General features: G+C 47.4%; 1 protein-coding gene across 3 annotated transcripts in view; it reads left to right on the plus strand.

The window, feature by feature from the left end:
- RAB10 (RAB10, member RAS oncogene family) overlaps window positions 1-15,482 on the plus strand; it is an 82,838-nt gene that overhangs the window by 61,747 nt on the left and 5,609 nt on the right. For all 3 annotated transcript variants that reach the window (XM_063441938.1, XM_063441939.1, XM_063441937.1), the window contains one exon: window positions 12,352-12,441. In XM_063441938.1, coding sequence (XP_063298008.1) covers window positions 12,352-12,441 — 90 coding nt within the window. The remainder of the gene's footprint in view (window positions 1-12,351; window positions 12,442-15,482) is intronic.

The following is a 15,482-nucleotide window of genomic DNA, read 5'->3' on the forward strand; positions in this document are numbered from 1 at the left end:
GGGGGGGAGGAAAAACACTATGGGACAGGGGATAGGGGGAGGAAAGACACTATGGGACAGGGGATAGGGGGAGGAAAAACACTATGGGACAGGGGATAGGGGAAAGAACACCATGGGACACGGGAGGGGGGGGGAAGGAAAAAACACTACCGTACAGGGGAGGGGGGGGGAGGAAAAAACCCTATGGGACAGGGGGGGGGGAGGAAAGAACACTATGGGACGGGGGGGGGAGGAAAGAACACTATGGGACGGGGGGGGGAGGAAAGAACACTATGGGACGGGGGGGAGGAGGAAAGAACACTATGGGACGGGGGGGAGGAGGAAAGAACACTATGGGACGGGGGGGAGGAGGAAAGAACACTATGGGACAGGGGGGGGAGGAAAGAACACTATGGGACAGGGGGGGGAGGAAAGAACACTATGGGACAGGGGGGGGAGGAAATAACACTATGGGACAGGGGGGGGAGGAAAGAACACTATGGGACGGGGGAGGAAAGAACACTATGGGACAGGGGAGGGGGGGGAGGAAAGAACACTAAAAGAGAAGGGAAGTTTTTCATATTAAATTCATTACAGTCTAATATTAATAAAATGATAGGAAAAAAAACCACTCTTTTGCTAGCATTTGGGGAAAAAAGTCATTTTCGGTTTCGGTTTTCGGCCAAGGGCATCCTGAATTTCCGGTGCGTCCCTAGTATCTTTCCAAATTCTGTGACATGGCCATGTGATGATTTCTCACTGAGGAGAGGACTCTTCTGGTAGTGAAAGTTAATTGTGCTGAGCAGCTGGGAGGTGTAAATTGCATGTGTTTTATATAGCAAGTCTTATTCAGAAGCATTCCTCCTTTACTGTGCGGACGTCCTTGTCTCTGATGCGTCAGTCGTCGTCATGCTGACGTTACGTACAACATGGAAATGCAGGCTACAGCGGGGAATGTCTTGATTTTTATTGATAATTATAAATTAATTAGGCTTGTAGCCCCTTATTGGATAGATATTCCCTAACACAGCTGACACCCCTCAGGTTTGGGTAAGTGATACTTGTCTTTATTGATTGATATATATATATTTTTTTATGACTTGGAAACCTATAAATTGTAAACAATGTGTTTATTTGATAGCTTGACAAAAGCCATGTAGGTCGAAACGTTGTGATTTGGCATTGGGTTTAAATAAATTGCCTTTTGTTGAAATCTTGGAGTGCCTGGACCTTTCTACATTAGAGGACCACTCTAGGCACCCAGACCACTTCAGCTTAATGAGGTGGTCTGGGTGCCAGGTCCCTCTAGGATTTATTCTTTTTTTTTTTATAAACATAGCAGTTTCAGAGAAACTGCTATGTTTATACTGAGGGTTAATCCAGCCTCCAAAATCTCTAGTGGCTGTCTCATTGACAGCCGCTAGAGGCGCTTGCGTGCTTCTCACTGTGAAAACGCAAGCGTCCATAGGAAAGCATTGTAAATGCTTTCCTATGCGACCGGCTGAATGCGAGCGCGGCTCCTGCCGCGCATGCGCATTCAGCCGATGTCGTCGCAAGGAAGAAGGAGAGGAGGAGGAGAGCTCCCCGCCCGGCGCTGGAGAAAGAGGTAAGTTTAACCCCTTCCTCCCCCCAGAGCCCGGCGGGAGTGGGTCCCTGAGGGTGGTGGCACCCTCAGGGCACTCTAGTGCCAGGAAAACGAGTATGTTTTCCTGGCACTAGAGTGGTGCTTTAAGCATTTGGTTTCCTGGTACTGAGACCTGGTTTGGTTGCACCCAGATTCATATTGATAAAAGGGATTGAGTGCAGTTCCACATTGTTGTTTTTGATGAGAAGTGTTGTCATCTCAAGCCTAAACGTGTAAAAATTGTATTTCCTGAAAACAATAGATTACATTTTATGCAAAATTCACAGGTCTGTGTTTTTTTTTTTTTTAAACATTTTTTATTATGCAATCATTTTTATTTGAGTTTATGAAAGCGTTTACATACAAGGTATGATCGTGTAGAACAATGGCATAGAAAACAGTTTCATAGATTACCTTTGTAGGTATCTTAACTTTGCCTTATTGTTTCAAAGACACATGCATACATTTCCAGTTGTGTTACAAGGTTATAAGCATACAAATAGTGGTGGGATGTAGCTTTGGATAGCTTATACATTTTGATAGCATATGCATATTTTACACCATTTCTGACTTTGCATTCAAAAATAAAAGTCAACTACCTTGATCGTATTGGTGTATTATCTACTATCTATCAGGCGCTGTGGTGTGTGCGTATCGGAATTTGATTATGGGTTCCTTCCACTCTTTGGATCCATTCTCTGATGGATGGAGGGGTCACTTGTTTCCATTTGACTGGGATTAGTTGGTGTGCTGCTATGAGTAGGTGAGAGGTCAAAGATGTTCCCTGTCTCTCTTGTAGGGGTGGGGGTAAGAGAAACCGCAGTACTCTGGTGAGAAGGGTTTTCGTGATTGTATAAGTGTGTGTATGCGTTTCCAGAATGTATGTATCGACTGACATCACCACCAAATGTGTGTAGGGTGTGCATCTGGTTGTTGACATCTCCAACAGGCGTCCTGAGCACTGTTGTGTAGTTTATGGATTTTAGCTGCAGTGTAATGCCAGTGCGGAAGCCAATCGTAATTGCTTTCTTGTGTGGTGATGCTCCTGGATGCCTTGTGTGCCATAAGAAATATATTTTTCCACTGGACTGGTGAGATATTGGCTTGTAATTCATCCACCCACTTTACAGTGAACCTAGGGAGTTCAGATGAACTTGTCTTTTTTTTTTGTGAATTAAATTTTATTCAGATTTTCAAGAATAAATTTGCAAATAACAATAAAGGTAAACGTCTCAAGTGTGGTTCAGTGAAACACGCAGGTTTCCAACAACTGGCAGATACAGGTAATAAGGCACATTGTTAGCGATTCTGAGGTGTCGGTAAGGTAATGCAGAGAAACGCGCAGGTTTCCAGGTCGGAGCATGTGTAGTTGAGCATTTAATGGCATACCTGTGGTCTGCTGTATCCTGGTCCGGCTGCGCGGCCCGCAAGTCCACCCGGGAAGGGGGGGGGGGGAGGGGGGAGAGGGGGGGGGGGGGGAGAAAAAATGGGGGGGATCCCTCAGCGTTTGAGAAAGCGTCCTCCCTTCCCTTTAGGTTTATGTGGTCCTTCGTCTCTGTCAGGGTCAGAATTGTCGAGTTAACGTCTGTCAGTGGTAGCTTTATGTATGACGTGCGCTGTCTTGTCGGTCCTTCCTTGTCACCCCTACCCATCGTCTCGGGTCATGTCCCTTCTGATGTCTACTCAGTCTGTGATAAGCGTCTGGAAGTCAGGTTTCGTCGTGGTCAGTATCCAGTGTGTCCAGGTCGTCATATACGACTGTTCCCTCCCCTCTGCGTGTGAGGTGAGTTCCTCTAGTGCCCTTAGCTCTTCCATGCGCTTAAACCAGGTCGACACAGGTGGTGGGGTCTTTTGTTTCCAGTATAAGGGAATGAGACTCTTGGCTGTATTTAAGATCCTGGTCGTTAGGGATTTTTTGTAAGCTGAGCTACGGGTGGAGGTGTGGTGCAGGAGAAAGGCTGCTGGGTCTAAGTGGGGGGGAGTATCAGAAAATTTGGTGATGATCGTGTGGATCGCTGCCCAGTAGGGTCGTATCAGGGGGCACGTCCACCAGATATGGAAGAGAGTGCCTAGGGCTTTCTCACATCTCCAACAGTTGTTGGTGGCGGTTGGGTCGTAGGAATGGGTGGCCAGTGGCGTGCGGTACCAGCGAGACAGTACCTTATAGGCCGTTTCTTGTATGCCGCTGGATGTTGAACAGTGAAGGGACAGGGTACAGATCTTTTCCCATTGGGCTGGCGAGAGTGTAATTCCCAGGTCGGTTTCCCATTTACTCATGAAGCTCGGTGGGGGAAGTCTCTTTGCGTCCATGAGAAGGCTGTAGAGTGTGGACAGTCCCCTGGCCAGTGGGTTTGGGTCATGGCAGAGCCTTTCAAAGTCTGTGAGCGGCCTGTGGGCATGGATGTCTTTGGTGACTATTAGTAGGTAAGCGGATAGTTGTTTGTATCTAAACTGCAGCATGAACGTTGGTCTCCCCACGGGCAGCAGGGACTCAAGAGTCCGTATCGTGCCATTGGTGGTAGCGTGGCAGAGTCTGGGTAGTGAGTTTCCTAACAGTTGTTGGAACGGGCCTGCGTCTAGTCCAGGTGGGAAGGCGTCATTATGCGTCAGGGGTAAGAGTGGTGAGATGGGCGTGGTGAAGGAGGAGGGTGTCCCCACTTTGTGCCAGACCATTAAGGTTGCTCTAATTAGCGGGTGTGGGTTAGCCAGCTGTCTGCCCTGGTGGTGATCTAGCCACGGTAGGAGCCCTATTGGTCTGGATATTTGGTCTGACTCTATTTCCTTCCATAGCTTGTGGACCTCCGATTTGGACCATTCCATCACCCTCTGGAGATGGGTTGCCTTGTAATAAACCTGGAAGTCTGGGAGGGCCAGGCCGCCCTTCCGTTTTGGTAATGTGAGAGTGTCGTGTTTGACCCGTGCCTGTAGGTTGTGCCATGTGAATCTGAGTGCCATGGAGCGCAGTGTTGAGAAGTACGCCTCAGGTATGTGAATTGGCAGTGTCTGGAACAAGTAGAGCAGCCTGGGCAGGATGTTCATTTTCAACACTCCAATGCGTCCAAACCAGGAAAGGCGAACTTTAGTCCATTCCTCCAGGTCTCTACGTATTGTGGTTAGGAGGGGTTGGAAATTAGCGGTGTATATTTGTGACAGGTCTCTTGGTATGGAGGTGCCTAAGTATCTTATAGTAGTGTCAGACCATTGGAATGGGAGCGTGTGCTTCAGGGCTGCAACTCTATTGGGTGGGATCGAGACATTCAGAACCGAAGATTTGGCGAGGTTAACTTTGAAATTCGATAATTGGCCGTAGAGCTGGAACTCTGCCATAATTGCTGGCATTGATGTTTCAGGCTGAGTGACATAAAACAGCAGATCATCTGCAAAGGCAGCCACTACGTGTCTCGTCTGCCCTATCTGTATCCCTTTTATGGCTTGGTTGTCCCGGACAGAGTTAAGAAAGGGCTCCAGTGCCAGTACAAACAGCAATGGGGACAAGGGGCATCCCTGTCTTGTGCCGTTCCGGATGGGGAACGGGTTCGTGAACAGTCCGTTCACGCATACCCTTGCTGTGGGTTTGGAGTATAGTGCTCGTATCCAGCTCATCATGTGCGGGCCCAGACCTATCTCTTCCAATACCGCCAGCATGTAGCCCCAATCTATGCGGTCGAAGGCCTTCTCCGCGTCTGTGGAGAGCAGGAGGAGGCCCTCCCGACTGTCTTGTGCCTTGTGGATGAGATCTAGTGTCCTGATGGTGTTGTCTCTTGCTTCTCTCTGGGGCGTGAACCCTGCCTGGTCTCTATGTATGAGATCAGGGAGGTAGGTTTGTAGTCTGCGGGCTAGTATTTTTGTGAAGAGTTTAAGGTCACAATTTAGTAGGGAGATAGGTCTGTAGCTCGCACAGAGTTCCGGGTTCTTACCTTCCTTTGGGATTAGGGAGATGTTGGCCTCTAGAGTCTGTGTGGGTAGGCTGGCTCCGTCACGTAAGGTGTTAAGGGCAGTCAAGAGATGTGGGGATAACACGTCAGCAAATTTTTTATAGTATCTAGTGGGGAGACCGTCAGGGCCTGGGCATTTGCCCAATTTCGACTCTTTTATGGCCCAGGCTAACTCGCGAGGCGTGATCGGTTCGTCAAGGGCTTTCGTAGCTTCCCTGGGAAGTCGGTTATGTATGCGTGTGCGTAGGTATTGTCTAGTTTCTGGTAAGGCGTCACCTTGGCGTGGTGGCTCCCTGTCGGGGTGTATGGCATAAAGCTCCGCATAATATTCCCGTATTGCCGCCGCCATGTCTCCCGGGAGATGTTTCAGTCGCCCTTCTTTATCACGAATTTTAGGTATGTAGGATTCTGCTCTCTTTTTAGCGATCATACGGGCCAGCAAGGTCCCGCATTTGTTGGCGTGTGTGTGAAAGAAGGCTTTGGTGCGCAGGTGCGCCCTTTGGTGGTAGGCATTCATGATGGATGCCAGTTCCCTGCGTAGTGTCAGTAGCTTGGCACCATCGCTCTGGAGCCGTGTAAGTTTGTGCCTGGCTTCCACCACCTGTATCTCCGTGATTATGGTCGCCAGTCTGGCAGCCTTTGCTTTTTTCAGGGCTGCGCTTTTGGCTATGAAGTAGCCTCGTATCACGCATTTGTGGGCCTCCCACACACAGAGGGGTGTCACATCTGGGGTAACATTGTCAGTGAAGTATTGAGTAAGTGCGGTTCGGGATTCCGTGGCTACTGTTAGGTCGTTAAGTAGGGCTTCGTTCAGTCGCCAGTTGCGGCACGTCGGCTTATAGAGGGGAGACGTTAGCGTCATGGTGAGTGGTGCGTGGTCGGACCATGTCGCTGTCCCAATCGTCACAGACTTAACATCAGTCAGGTAGTAGTGTTGTAGGAAAAAGTAGTCAAGTCTGGAGTACGTCTTGTTTGGATTGGAATAGAAGGTGAAGTCTCTGTCATCAGGGTGTGTCGCTCTCCAACAGTCGGTCAGGCGTTGGTCTCTAAGGGTTTTGTTGATAGTGGTCAACACATGTCTGGGTATCGTCGAGGTGCCCGTAGAGGTGTCTAGGCTCGGTTGTAGGGCCACATTTAGGTCTCCTCCCATGATCAGACAACCCTCCGTGAAGGCCATGATGGCTTTCAGTGATTTAGTCAGAAAACGGTGTTGCGCAGTGTTAGGAGCATACAGGTTGGCTAGCGTGTACGTACGGTCAGCTATCGTTCCCTTAACACATATATACCTTCCCCAGTCATCTTTCATGGTTGCTGTGGGTGTGAAATGTAGGGATTTATGAAGGAGGATGGCCGTGCCTTTAGATTTTCCTAAGGGGTTGTTGCTGAGATAGCATTGGGCGAACCGTTTGTCAGTCATTCTAGGTGTCAGACCTTCCTTGAAATGTGTCTCCTGTATGAATACTATGTGGGCTCTTTGGCTGTGAAAGTGGCGGAGCGCCTGTGATCGTTTCTCAGGTTGGTTAAGGCCCTTGGCATTAATAGAGACAATGTTGATGTCTGCTCTGGTTACCGGTTTCGGGTTCTGCATGACGGAGTACCTATGGGCTATTCTGGGAGGGGTAGTGCGGGCAGATAAATGGTGGGCCTACGGTTTGCAGTACCACTCAGGTGGTGGGTGGGTTCAGGGGAGGAGCGTGTCAGAGGTACAGGGAAAGGGTGTTACCTGGACGGGTGGTCCTTGATGAGGCCCCTTCCCGAGTCCCCACGCGGACACCGCAGCCGGACTTTGAGCGCCTAGGATTAGATACAGAGACGACACAAAAAAGAAAAGAAAAATAAAATGAACACTATGTAAACAATAAGTAAACAATGAACAATAAAACAACACTATACAAAATAATGGCTCGGGTGTAGGCCGAGGTGGAGTCGTCCCGTCCGTACTAGCGGTTCGGTCGAGTCCCCTTGCCTTTCTACCTGACACCCCGACCAGGTGGGAACGTGGCCTACTGGTTACTGAATGCCTCTCGGATATACCCGGTCTCTCTCCGGGGTCCCGGTTCAGAGAGGGGAGAGGAAAGGATAAAAAAGGAGAAAAAAAAACGAGGTGTTTCCCCGTGGGGTCACCTACAGCGGTGACAACAAAAAGAAAGAAAAACTCCCACGTGGAAGGCCCCTCTGGCTACCCCCTACCCGCCCCGCCCAAAAAATACTCTAGCCCCTAGGTTATCTGTGGTCTTGTGAGTGGGGTATCGTAAAGATTATGCATGTCGTGTGGACCAGGCTTCTAGCCTTGTGAGTCGTGTGTGCGAGCATCATGGCGTGTCTAGTTGGATGGCGTGTCGTGTTGTGGCCCTGAGCTCTGGCGTCAGGCGTGTGTGTGGTGGTTGTGTTTCCCTCCTGCCTATCCTTCCCCACGGTATATACCCCTCCACTTCAATAGAGGGGGAGGATGGGCCCTCCGACAAAGACCCTATATCACCATTATTAGTAGTCACAAAATGTGCCGGTGGCACCGAGTCTCCCCGTCTCTGCGGCTCGTGGTTGGTGGTGTGGCAATGTCAGTCCCTCTATGGCAACGCAGCCGGTTAAGAGAATGTTCCCCTTCTGAGTGGCGGTCGAGGCATAGCGTGAGCCGCAGAGTCATCAAATCCCCCGTTTCAGCCCCCCACCCAAAAGTGTAACAAGAGAGGGAGACCGGCAGTTCAGTGTGGTTTGTGAGTTACCTTATGGGAAGCTCCCCAGCGGGTTATTGTTCATAGGCAGGTACCTCAAACTGTGGGTCTCAAAGTCTCTTAGGAGCCGTAGAACTCAGCGGGTGTTGCCGACTGGTCGCGCCGCCTCCAGTCTAGATCTAGTTCTTCTTTGTGGCAGTGGGTCGTCTCGTGCCGGCCTCGGTGGGCCTACGTAGAAGTCTAATGGGTCCGGCCAAGGCATGTTGAAAGGTGGTAGCTGGAGCTCAATGGTGAGATCTTGCAGGTCCTGTTGGTTGCGTACCGGCATGGGACCATTAGGGGTGTGAGCAATTAGGCCGGTCGGGAAAGTCCATCGGTATCTCACCTTCTGAGCCGTCAGGGCTCGAGTGAGGGGTTTCAGGGCCCTGCGGTAGCCCAATGTGGCCGGGCAGAGATCAGGAAATATCTGGATCGGGTGGTCCTCATGGGTAATGGATCCCGCATTACGAGCCGCCTGTAGTATGTCTTCTTTGAGGGAGAAGATAGTTAAGCAGCATATAACATCTCTTGGCGGCGCTCCTTCAGGGCCTCTGGGTCTTAATGCCCTGTGTGCACGGACAAAGTCAATCAGCGTGTCCGTAGGACGGCCTAGAAGGTCGTTGAATAAGGAGGTAAGTGTGTCTGTGAGCCGGGTTGAGGGTTCTTCGCCTTCAGGTAGGCCTCGGATCCGCAGGTTGTTTCTGCGGCCCCTGTTGTCGAGGTCTTCTACATGGCGCGCCATGGCTTGTAAGTGGGCAGTGTGGCTGAGAAGCGTGGACTCCGTGGTTGTGTGGGCCACAGTGAGGTTGTCTTGTTCCTCTTCCAGCCGCGCCATGCGGTCCGCCATACCCTGCATGTCCGCTCTCATCAGTTGGAGGTCGGCCCGGATCGAGGCATGGAGGGCCGATGTGGCTTGGGTCAGATCAGCTCTGGTAGGCAGTGCTCTCAGCAGGGCCATCCAGTCTGCCGGCGGGTGTTCAGTGGGTTCTCCGCTCGCGTCGCCGACCTGGGAGTTCGGGCTCATGGATGAGGCCTCCGAGTACAGGAAGGCCTCAGCGGAGGCCTGGGAAGATGGGTCCGGCTGTGTGGTCATGTATTGCCTGACCGATGCCTGGATTGCAGGTGGGCGGGTGGCCGCTGGTTTGGGGGTACCCCCAGCCTTAGTGTGTTTCCCCATATTTGCGTTTGGGGCAGCTTTCTAGCGATTTGCAGGGCGAGTACGGAGGAGCTCAGAGATTAGGCAGCCATTCCGCTCCGCTGCTAGGCCACGCCCCCATGTTTGTCTTTTGTATTAGTGTATACATAGTGGATAGTAGCTTGTGTTTCAGCGGATGTGAGGTGCACAACTGCTCAAAGTGCGTAAGTTCTCGCTTGCCCGTTGGTCAGAGCTTAAAGCTCCTTATGAAATGGACCAGCTGTGTGTATTTTAGTTGTTGCATGCCTGTAGGAGCTTGTGAAGAAATGAGATTGCAAAATGGTATTTTATTTCCCTTCACAATATCTTGGAGGTGAGGTTTTTCGTGATAGTCTAAACACCCTACCCGGTACCCCTGCTTGGAATAGAGGGTTGTGTGTTAGTGGATATAGCGGGGAGGGGTATGGGTAAAAGGCCCTATTGCGGCAATGCTTATCCACACCCTTAGTGTGGCTGTAATTGTCGGGTGTTTGTGTTTTAGGAAGGGTAGGCCTGATTTGTGCCATGGGATTGTCATGATGGGAGATTCAAAGAATGAGGCTTCTATTAACACCCATTGTTGCGTCGTATACTCCCTTGTGCACGCGTCAATGTCTGGGAGTTCCACTCCCCCCTCCTCGCATGGTTTAATAAGGAGAGAGTATGCTAGTCGAGAGTAGGCATAGCACCACAGAAAGGTCATGAAAATTGTCCTGAGCGTATCAAAAACAATCTCTTTGGAAGAGCTATGGGAATCGTTCGAAGTGCATATAAGATGCAAGGGAGCACATTCATTTTTAAGATATTGATTCTACAAAACCATCCGAAACATGGCCTGTGCCATCTTTTCAAATCCTTTGATATGGCGGCTACAATCCGGGGAAAGTTCAATTCATATTAGTTATCAATCTTGTGAGGCAAGTGGATCCCTAGATATTTACAGAAACCATGAACAGGAGGTCATCTGTGAATGCAGATATTTTGTATTCCACCTTGTTGATATTAAAGCCGCGTGATATGCCAAAGCATTAGTTGGCATTTGATATATGTTATGAGTTGTATTTGTAAATGCTGGGATAACATTTATTGTAGGCTTTGATCCAGCACCAGGCCTAAGCCATAAAATGTGGTTTAAAAAGAGCTGGACATAGGGCATAGTAAAAAAAGATATTGATACGTATGCTCTGACTTTGGGTTCTTCAAAGGACAACATAATTTAAGAAAATATGGAGTGGGCAATAAACTGCCAGGCCAAACCTCTCTGACCCACCCAGAGGTCTGCCCACTGAGAAACAACTAGTTTTAAGATTATATTGAGGATCTTGGACTATCCAGTGAGAGATTTTCTTTTTAACAACTACTTGGAGAATCTCCCACAAGAATTATATATAAGCGGTAAATATATCTAAGGACCTCTTGTGTTTTCTCCTATTTTATTTTATGGACTGTTTTGCAATTTATCTGTGTTTCATTTATTTCTGTATTTTTGTACACAGCTCTGTGAATCTTCTTGTCAGATTAAATGTTTACTTAATCAGCTTGTGTTTTTGTTCTCTATGAGCTTCACTCTTCTGAGGAAGGCTCAGATAAACACATTACCAAAGGGTTAATTATATATGTCTGATCAGTGAAGTAAGGTTGTGATACTATAATTCTACTGTGTGTGGGGTAACCTAAGACGCCCGGATATAAAGTCTTGGTGGTGGCAGTAAAGTGTGTACTAGCCCACGTTTGTGACCCCACGCATCTGCTGATTGTCCCCTGTAGGAATGGCTCTAGAACCAATATAAATATAAGGAGGGAGAGAGGGCATCCCTTTGTGCCGTTGATGATCGGTACTGGATTGGATAGTTGGCCATTAACACGCAGTCTGGCAGTTGGTGACGAGTAGACCATTAGGTCTGTGTTTTACATTTTTTTTTTTTAGTAATGTTTGGTTTCAAAAGAGCAGGCAGCGGGGTCCATATACTCTATACGCAGAGCAGGCAGGGTGGCATATACTGGATGTGGAGGTGAATCTAGATACAATTAGCCCAGGGTGGCTGGAGGTCTAGATACTAGATGTCCAGTAGGAGTGAGGCTCTAGATACAGTTATTCCAGTAGAGGCCTGGATACAGTAGTCCAGTGGGGATGGTGGGCGGAGGTGTAGATACAGTTTGTCCAGTGGGGATGGTGGGCAGATGTGAAGATACAGTTAGTCCAGTGGAGATTGTGGCCAGGGGTCTAGATACAGTTAGTCCAGTGGAGATTGTGGCCAGGGGTCTAGATACAGTTAGTTTAGTGGGGATGGTGGGCGGAGGTGTAGATACAGTTGGTCCAGTGGAAGTGTTTTGGCGAAGGTCTAGATAAAGTTAGTCCATTGGAGATGGTTGGCAGTGGTCTAGATACTGAACGTCCAGTAGGTATGAGGGTCTAGATACAGTTATTCCAGTGGAGATTGTGGGCAGGGGTCTAGATACAGTTGGTTCATTGGAGATGGTTGGCAGTGGTTTAGATACTGAATGTCCACTATGTATGAGTGTTTATATAGTCCAGTGGAGATGGTGGGCGGAAGTCTAGATATAGTTAGTCAATTGGAGATAGTGGGCAGGGTTCTAGATACTGAATGTCCAGTAGGTATGAGGGTCTATATACAATTAGTCAAGTGGAGGTCTAGATACTGGATGTCGAGTGGGGCGGTATCTAAATGCTGTCTTCTACGTTTTGTTTTTTTCTTGGCCATTTTATACGATTTTACATACCCTGTATCGTTGTTTTTTTTTTTTTTTGTGACAGAATTGAAGTTATAATTCTACATGAAAGATTCTGGTCTCTAAGTAAAATGGGGCAAAGTGTTGATGGCTAGATATGCCAGTGTTTGTCCAGTTTTATTACGTGGTTTAAGCCTTGAATTCCAGGCATTAATGGTCATTGTTGGTGTCTTGCAGCATGCCAATGAGGATGTGGAGCGGATGCTGCTAGGAAACAAGTGTGACATGGAGGACAAGCGGGTGGTTCCCAAGGCAAAGGGAGAGCAGGTAAGCACAGGTTCCTCTCGATGAAATGCCATCTCCTGCAGTAACATGAATGTATTCTGCTCAGAGTGGATTGCTGGTGTCGATCACTGGATATAGAGGGGTTAATTTTCTTTTTGGTACAGTGGTACAGTATACATGGTACAGTATACCTTACACATTGAATACAATACTGAAATCGCATTCAGCTTGTGGTACCTTTTTAACGTGATGCTTTTTTATGTTTATGTTAAAGATTTAGCAGTTGACATCACAGTCCAGTTCAGGCACAGCCAGGCACACAATGTATGCTCTCTATGCTGACTGCCAGGTGCAAAGGACAGCAGTAACTCACAGGGAGCTAAGATGGAGGCACCCAGTTGTAGAGGTGTGAATTTCTATATTTCATTTTATTTTCCTGTTGTATGGTAGCATTACATTATTAGTGGGTGTGTGGCCTCCATTGTAGACAAGTAATTTCTTTCAGAACCTAAAGAAATGTAAAGGGTATGTCCCTCCCTTGATCCCACTTGTAGAGTAGAATAGACAGATTTCCACTGCGATCCATAGTTGCTTTCCCTAAGCAGGGCCAGTAGTGGGTATAACTACATTATAACCCAGGTGGACATCTCTGCATCCACCGTTTCAGTGAGTGGTAGCTGCTAAGTAACAATAAAACCCTCACAAAACAAACGAATCTATGCAATATCACTATGATAATATATTTAGAGCAAAGTGTGCTTGGTGATTTCATTGTTTGTCTCGGAATTCAGAGTTTTTCACAGCAGGACAGATCTGCTGGGATGTCCTTCCCATTTTCACTCTTTAGTAAGGCTGCCAGAGTGACCAAGACCTTGTATTCATTAGTATTTCGTGCTGGTGGGGAACACAATAAAAGAGACTCTCACTTTTGAGCTTGTTTATGCCAAGCTTTTTGAGTTAGCAATTCTACGAGAGATGTGGACCTTTACACTACTAGTGATAATGGTGACTTGTACGATAGTAGTGATGATGACAGAGCTATGGTGGCCCCGAGGAGGAACAGGGTAAGTATAGCTCCTTCATGGGTTACTCCAACATCTATGACCATTTCTGTTTTTAAAAGTGGTCAAGGTGATATGAACCTGTAAATGCAGTTTGTCTGCTTGAGATATTTTGCACTTACACCCTCAGCACACTTAAACAGCCTGGCAAAAATGACATCTGTCGCCTGCGGGCTCACGACACGTAATGAGTTGTACCCCATTGCAGGCCGTGGTGGGAGCACTCTGTTCAAGTAAGAAGCGTTCGATTGACCACTGAGGGAAAGGAGTGATGAGGCATGACGATGGGGTGAGGAGAGCTTCCTAAAGTGCTGTAGGGATTAACCGCGTCGCCTCATTCTTACTTAATAAAAAGTGATAGTGGTTTCAAGAGAAATTACTTTTTCAGCATGAATTAAATGCTTCCCTATAAGAAGCACTGCTGCTACATTGCGAGGATTGTCATGTAAGCTCACTCTTGACCTGTTCTTCTCTATGAAAAGCACGGGATAAGCCTAGAGACAATCACTTGTGTTGACCAGCGGGGGTAAGAGAGCTGCAGCGAGGGACTCTGACGGCACTGGATGCGGGGACTTTTATTAAAGGAAATATCTGTATTGGGCTGATCCTTTAATAGAGCTAGATTATTTGATTTATCTTTGGCTAATTGATATTCCGCATGGCTACATCTCTCGTTTAGTGCCACACACCATGTAACACAGATATGGGGTGGACTGCTCTCTCTTTAGTACTTCCTACATTTCACTCCCTAAAGTACCAGATTAGGTGAATTCAGTGCTCTGCACAGCTTGTGGGATGTGGTACTGCTAAGACGCCTAAATGGAGTTTCGGACCCATGAACAAGGTTTATTTCACAAAGCAAACAGAATATGTTAGAGACGTTTCATAAACAGCTCCTGCTGCGCATGTTCTCTGCATTATAAACATAAAATATGTCTCCCAGTCATGTTACAGGCGTCTGGCCCATGTTTTGTATATTTATAAACGCTGGCAGCAAGCAGACTCCAAGGAGCTCTGTGTTTGTTAAACAAGCAGTATTAGCAGTAATAGAACCAGACACCTTTTGGTTTTAGAGAGGCAGTGTATGCACTATAACCACTTAACCTTGATTTGTGCCAAGCCATTTTTGTAAAAGGAAAAACAACAAACATAACAGGGGGTCTTCCATTTTCCCAAGCTTGGCCATGCCGCTGTGTGTCTTCTAGCAGGTACTGCTTATTTCAGTCTGCCTGATACCAGCACCTTTATAGCTGACTGTTTTGTTCGGGGGTACTTTTAAAATATTGAATAAAACTGTAAAAATAACCTGTAACTTGCTAACCTTTTAGTGAGATGCTCTGTTTCTGTAATCGTAATGCAGTTCAGACAAAGCACAGCCAGGGGAAATATTACAAATAAGGAGGAGAAATCGAAATCTTGTTTAATTTCTCCTCTCCTCTGTGTGCGGGCTGCCAGTTGTAATGGACAGAGCCTATATCTGGCAATGAATTAATCCTCTAATAACTGGGACACACAGTGCACTTTACTTGGTACAGATAGATGGACAGTGAATACATGTTATACTTATTATGATCTATTCTGTACAAGATAGAAATGCACTCCTTCCAATGGATAACTAGAACTCAATATGAAATGAAATGATTGTCCAGCTCTCGAGAGGAATTCCAAGTGGACAAGCTTAAAAGCACAGACATAATGAATAGAGCCTTAAATTAAAATTAAATGACATGCAATCACCGACCCCCACAAAAAAAACGATGAATCCCAATCATATAAACTCCAATGATCAGTTTCCCCTGTCTGGAACAAACAGAATGACTCTCTAGGAATCTGATGGCTGGCATCCACTATCATCTTTCCATAGTTCTGTTGGGGCATCTTTCTTAGGGCTGACCATTTTGCAATGGGAGGTCTGTTATTTTACCCTTCAACCTATAATAATGATTGGCAGGGAGTTTAGATGGAGGCATCCAGTTACAGGTTAAAGAGATATGGATTTCTACATTAAACTTTATTTTTCAT

The sequence above is a fragment of the Pelobates fuscus genome, chromosome 2 (genome assembly GCF_036172605.1).
Source record: "Pelobates fuscus isolate aPelFus1 chromosome 2, aPelFus1.pri, whole genome shotgun sequence".
NCBI lineage: Eukaryota > Metazoa > Chordata > Amphibia > Anura > Pelobatidae > Pelobates > Pelobates fuscus.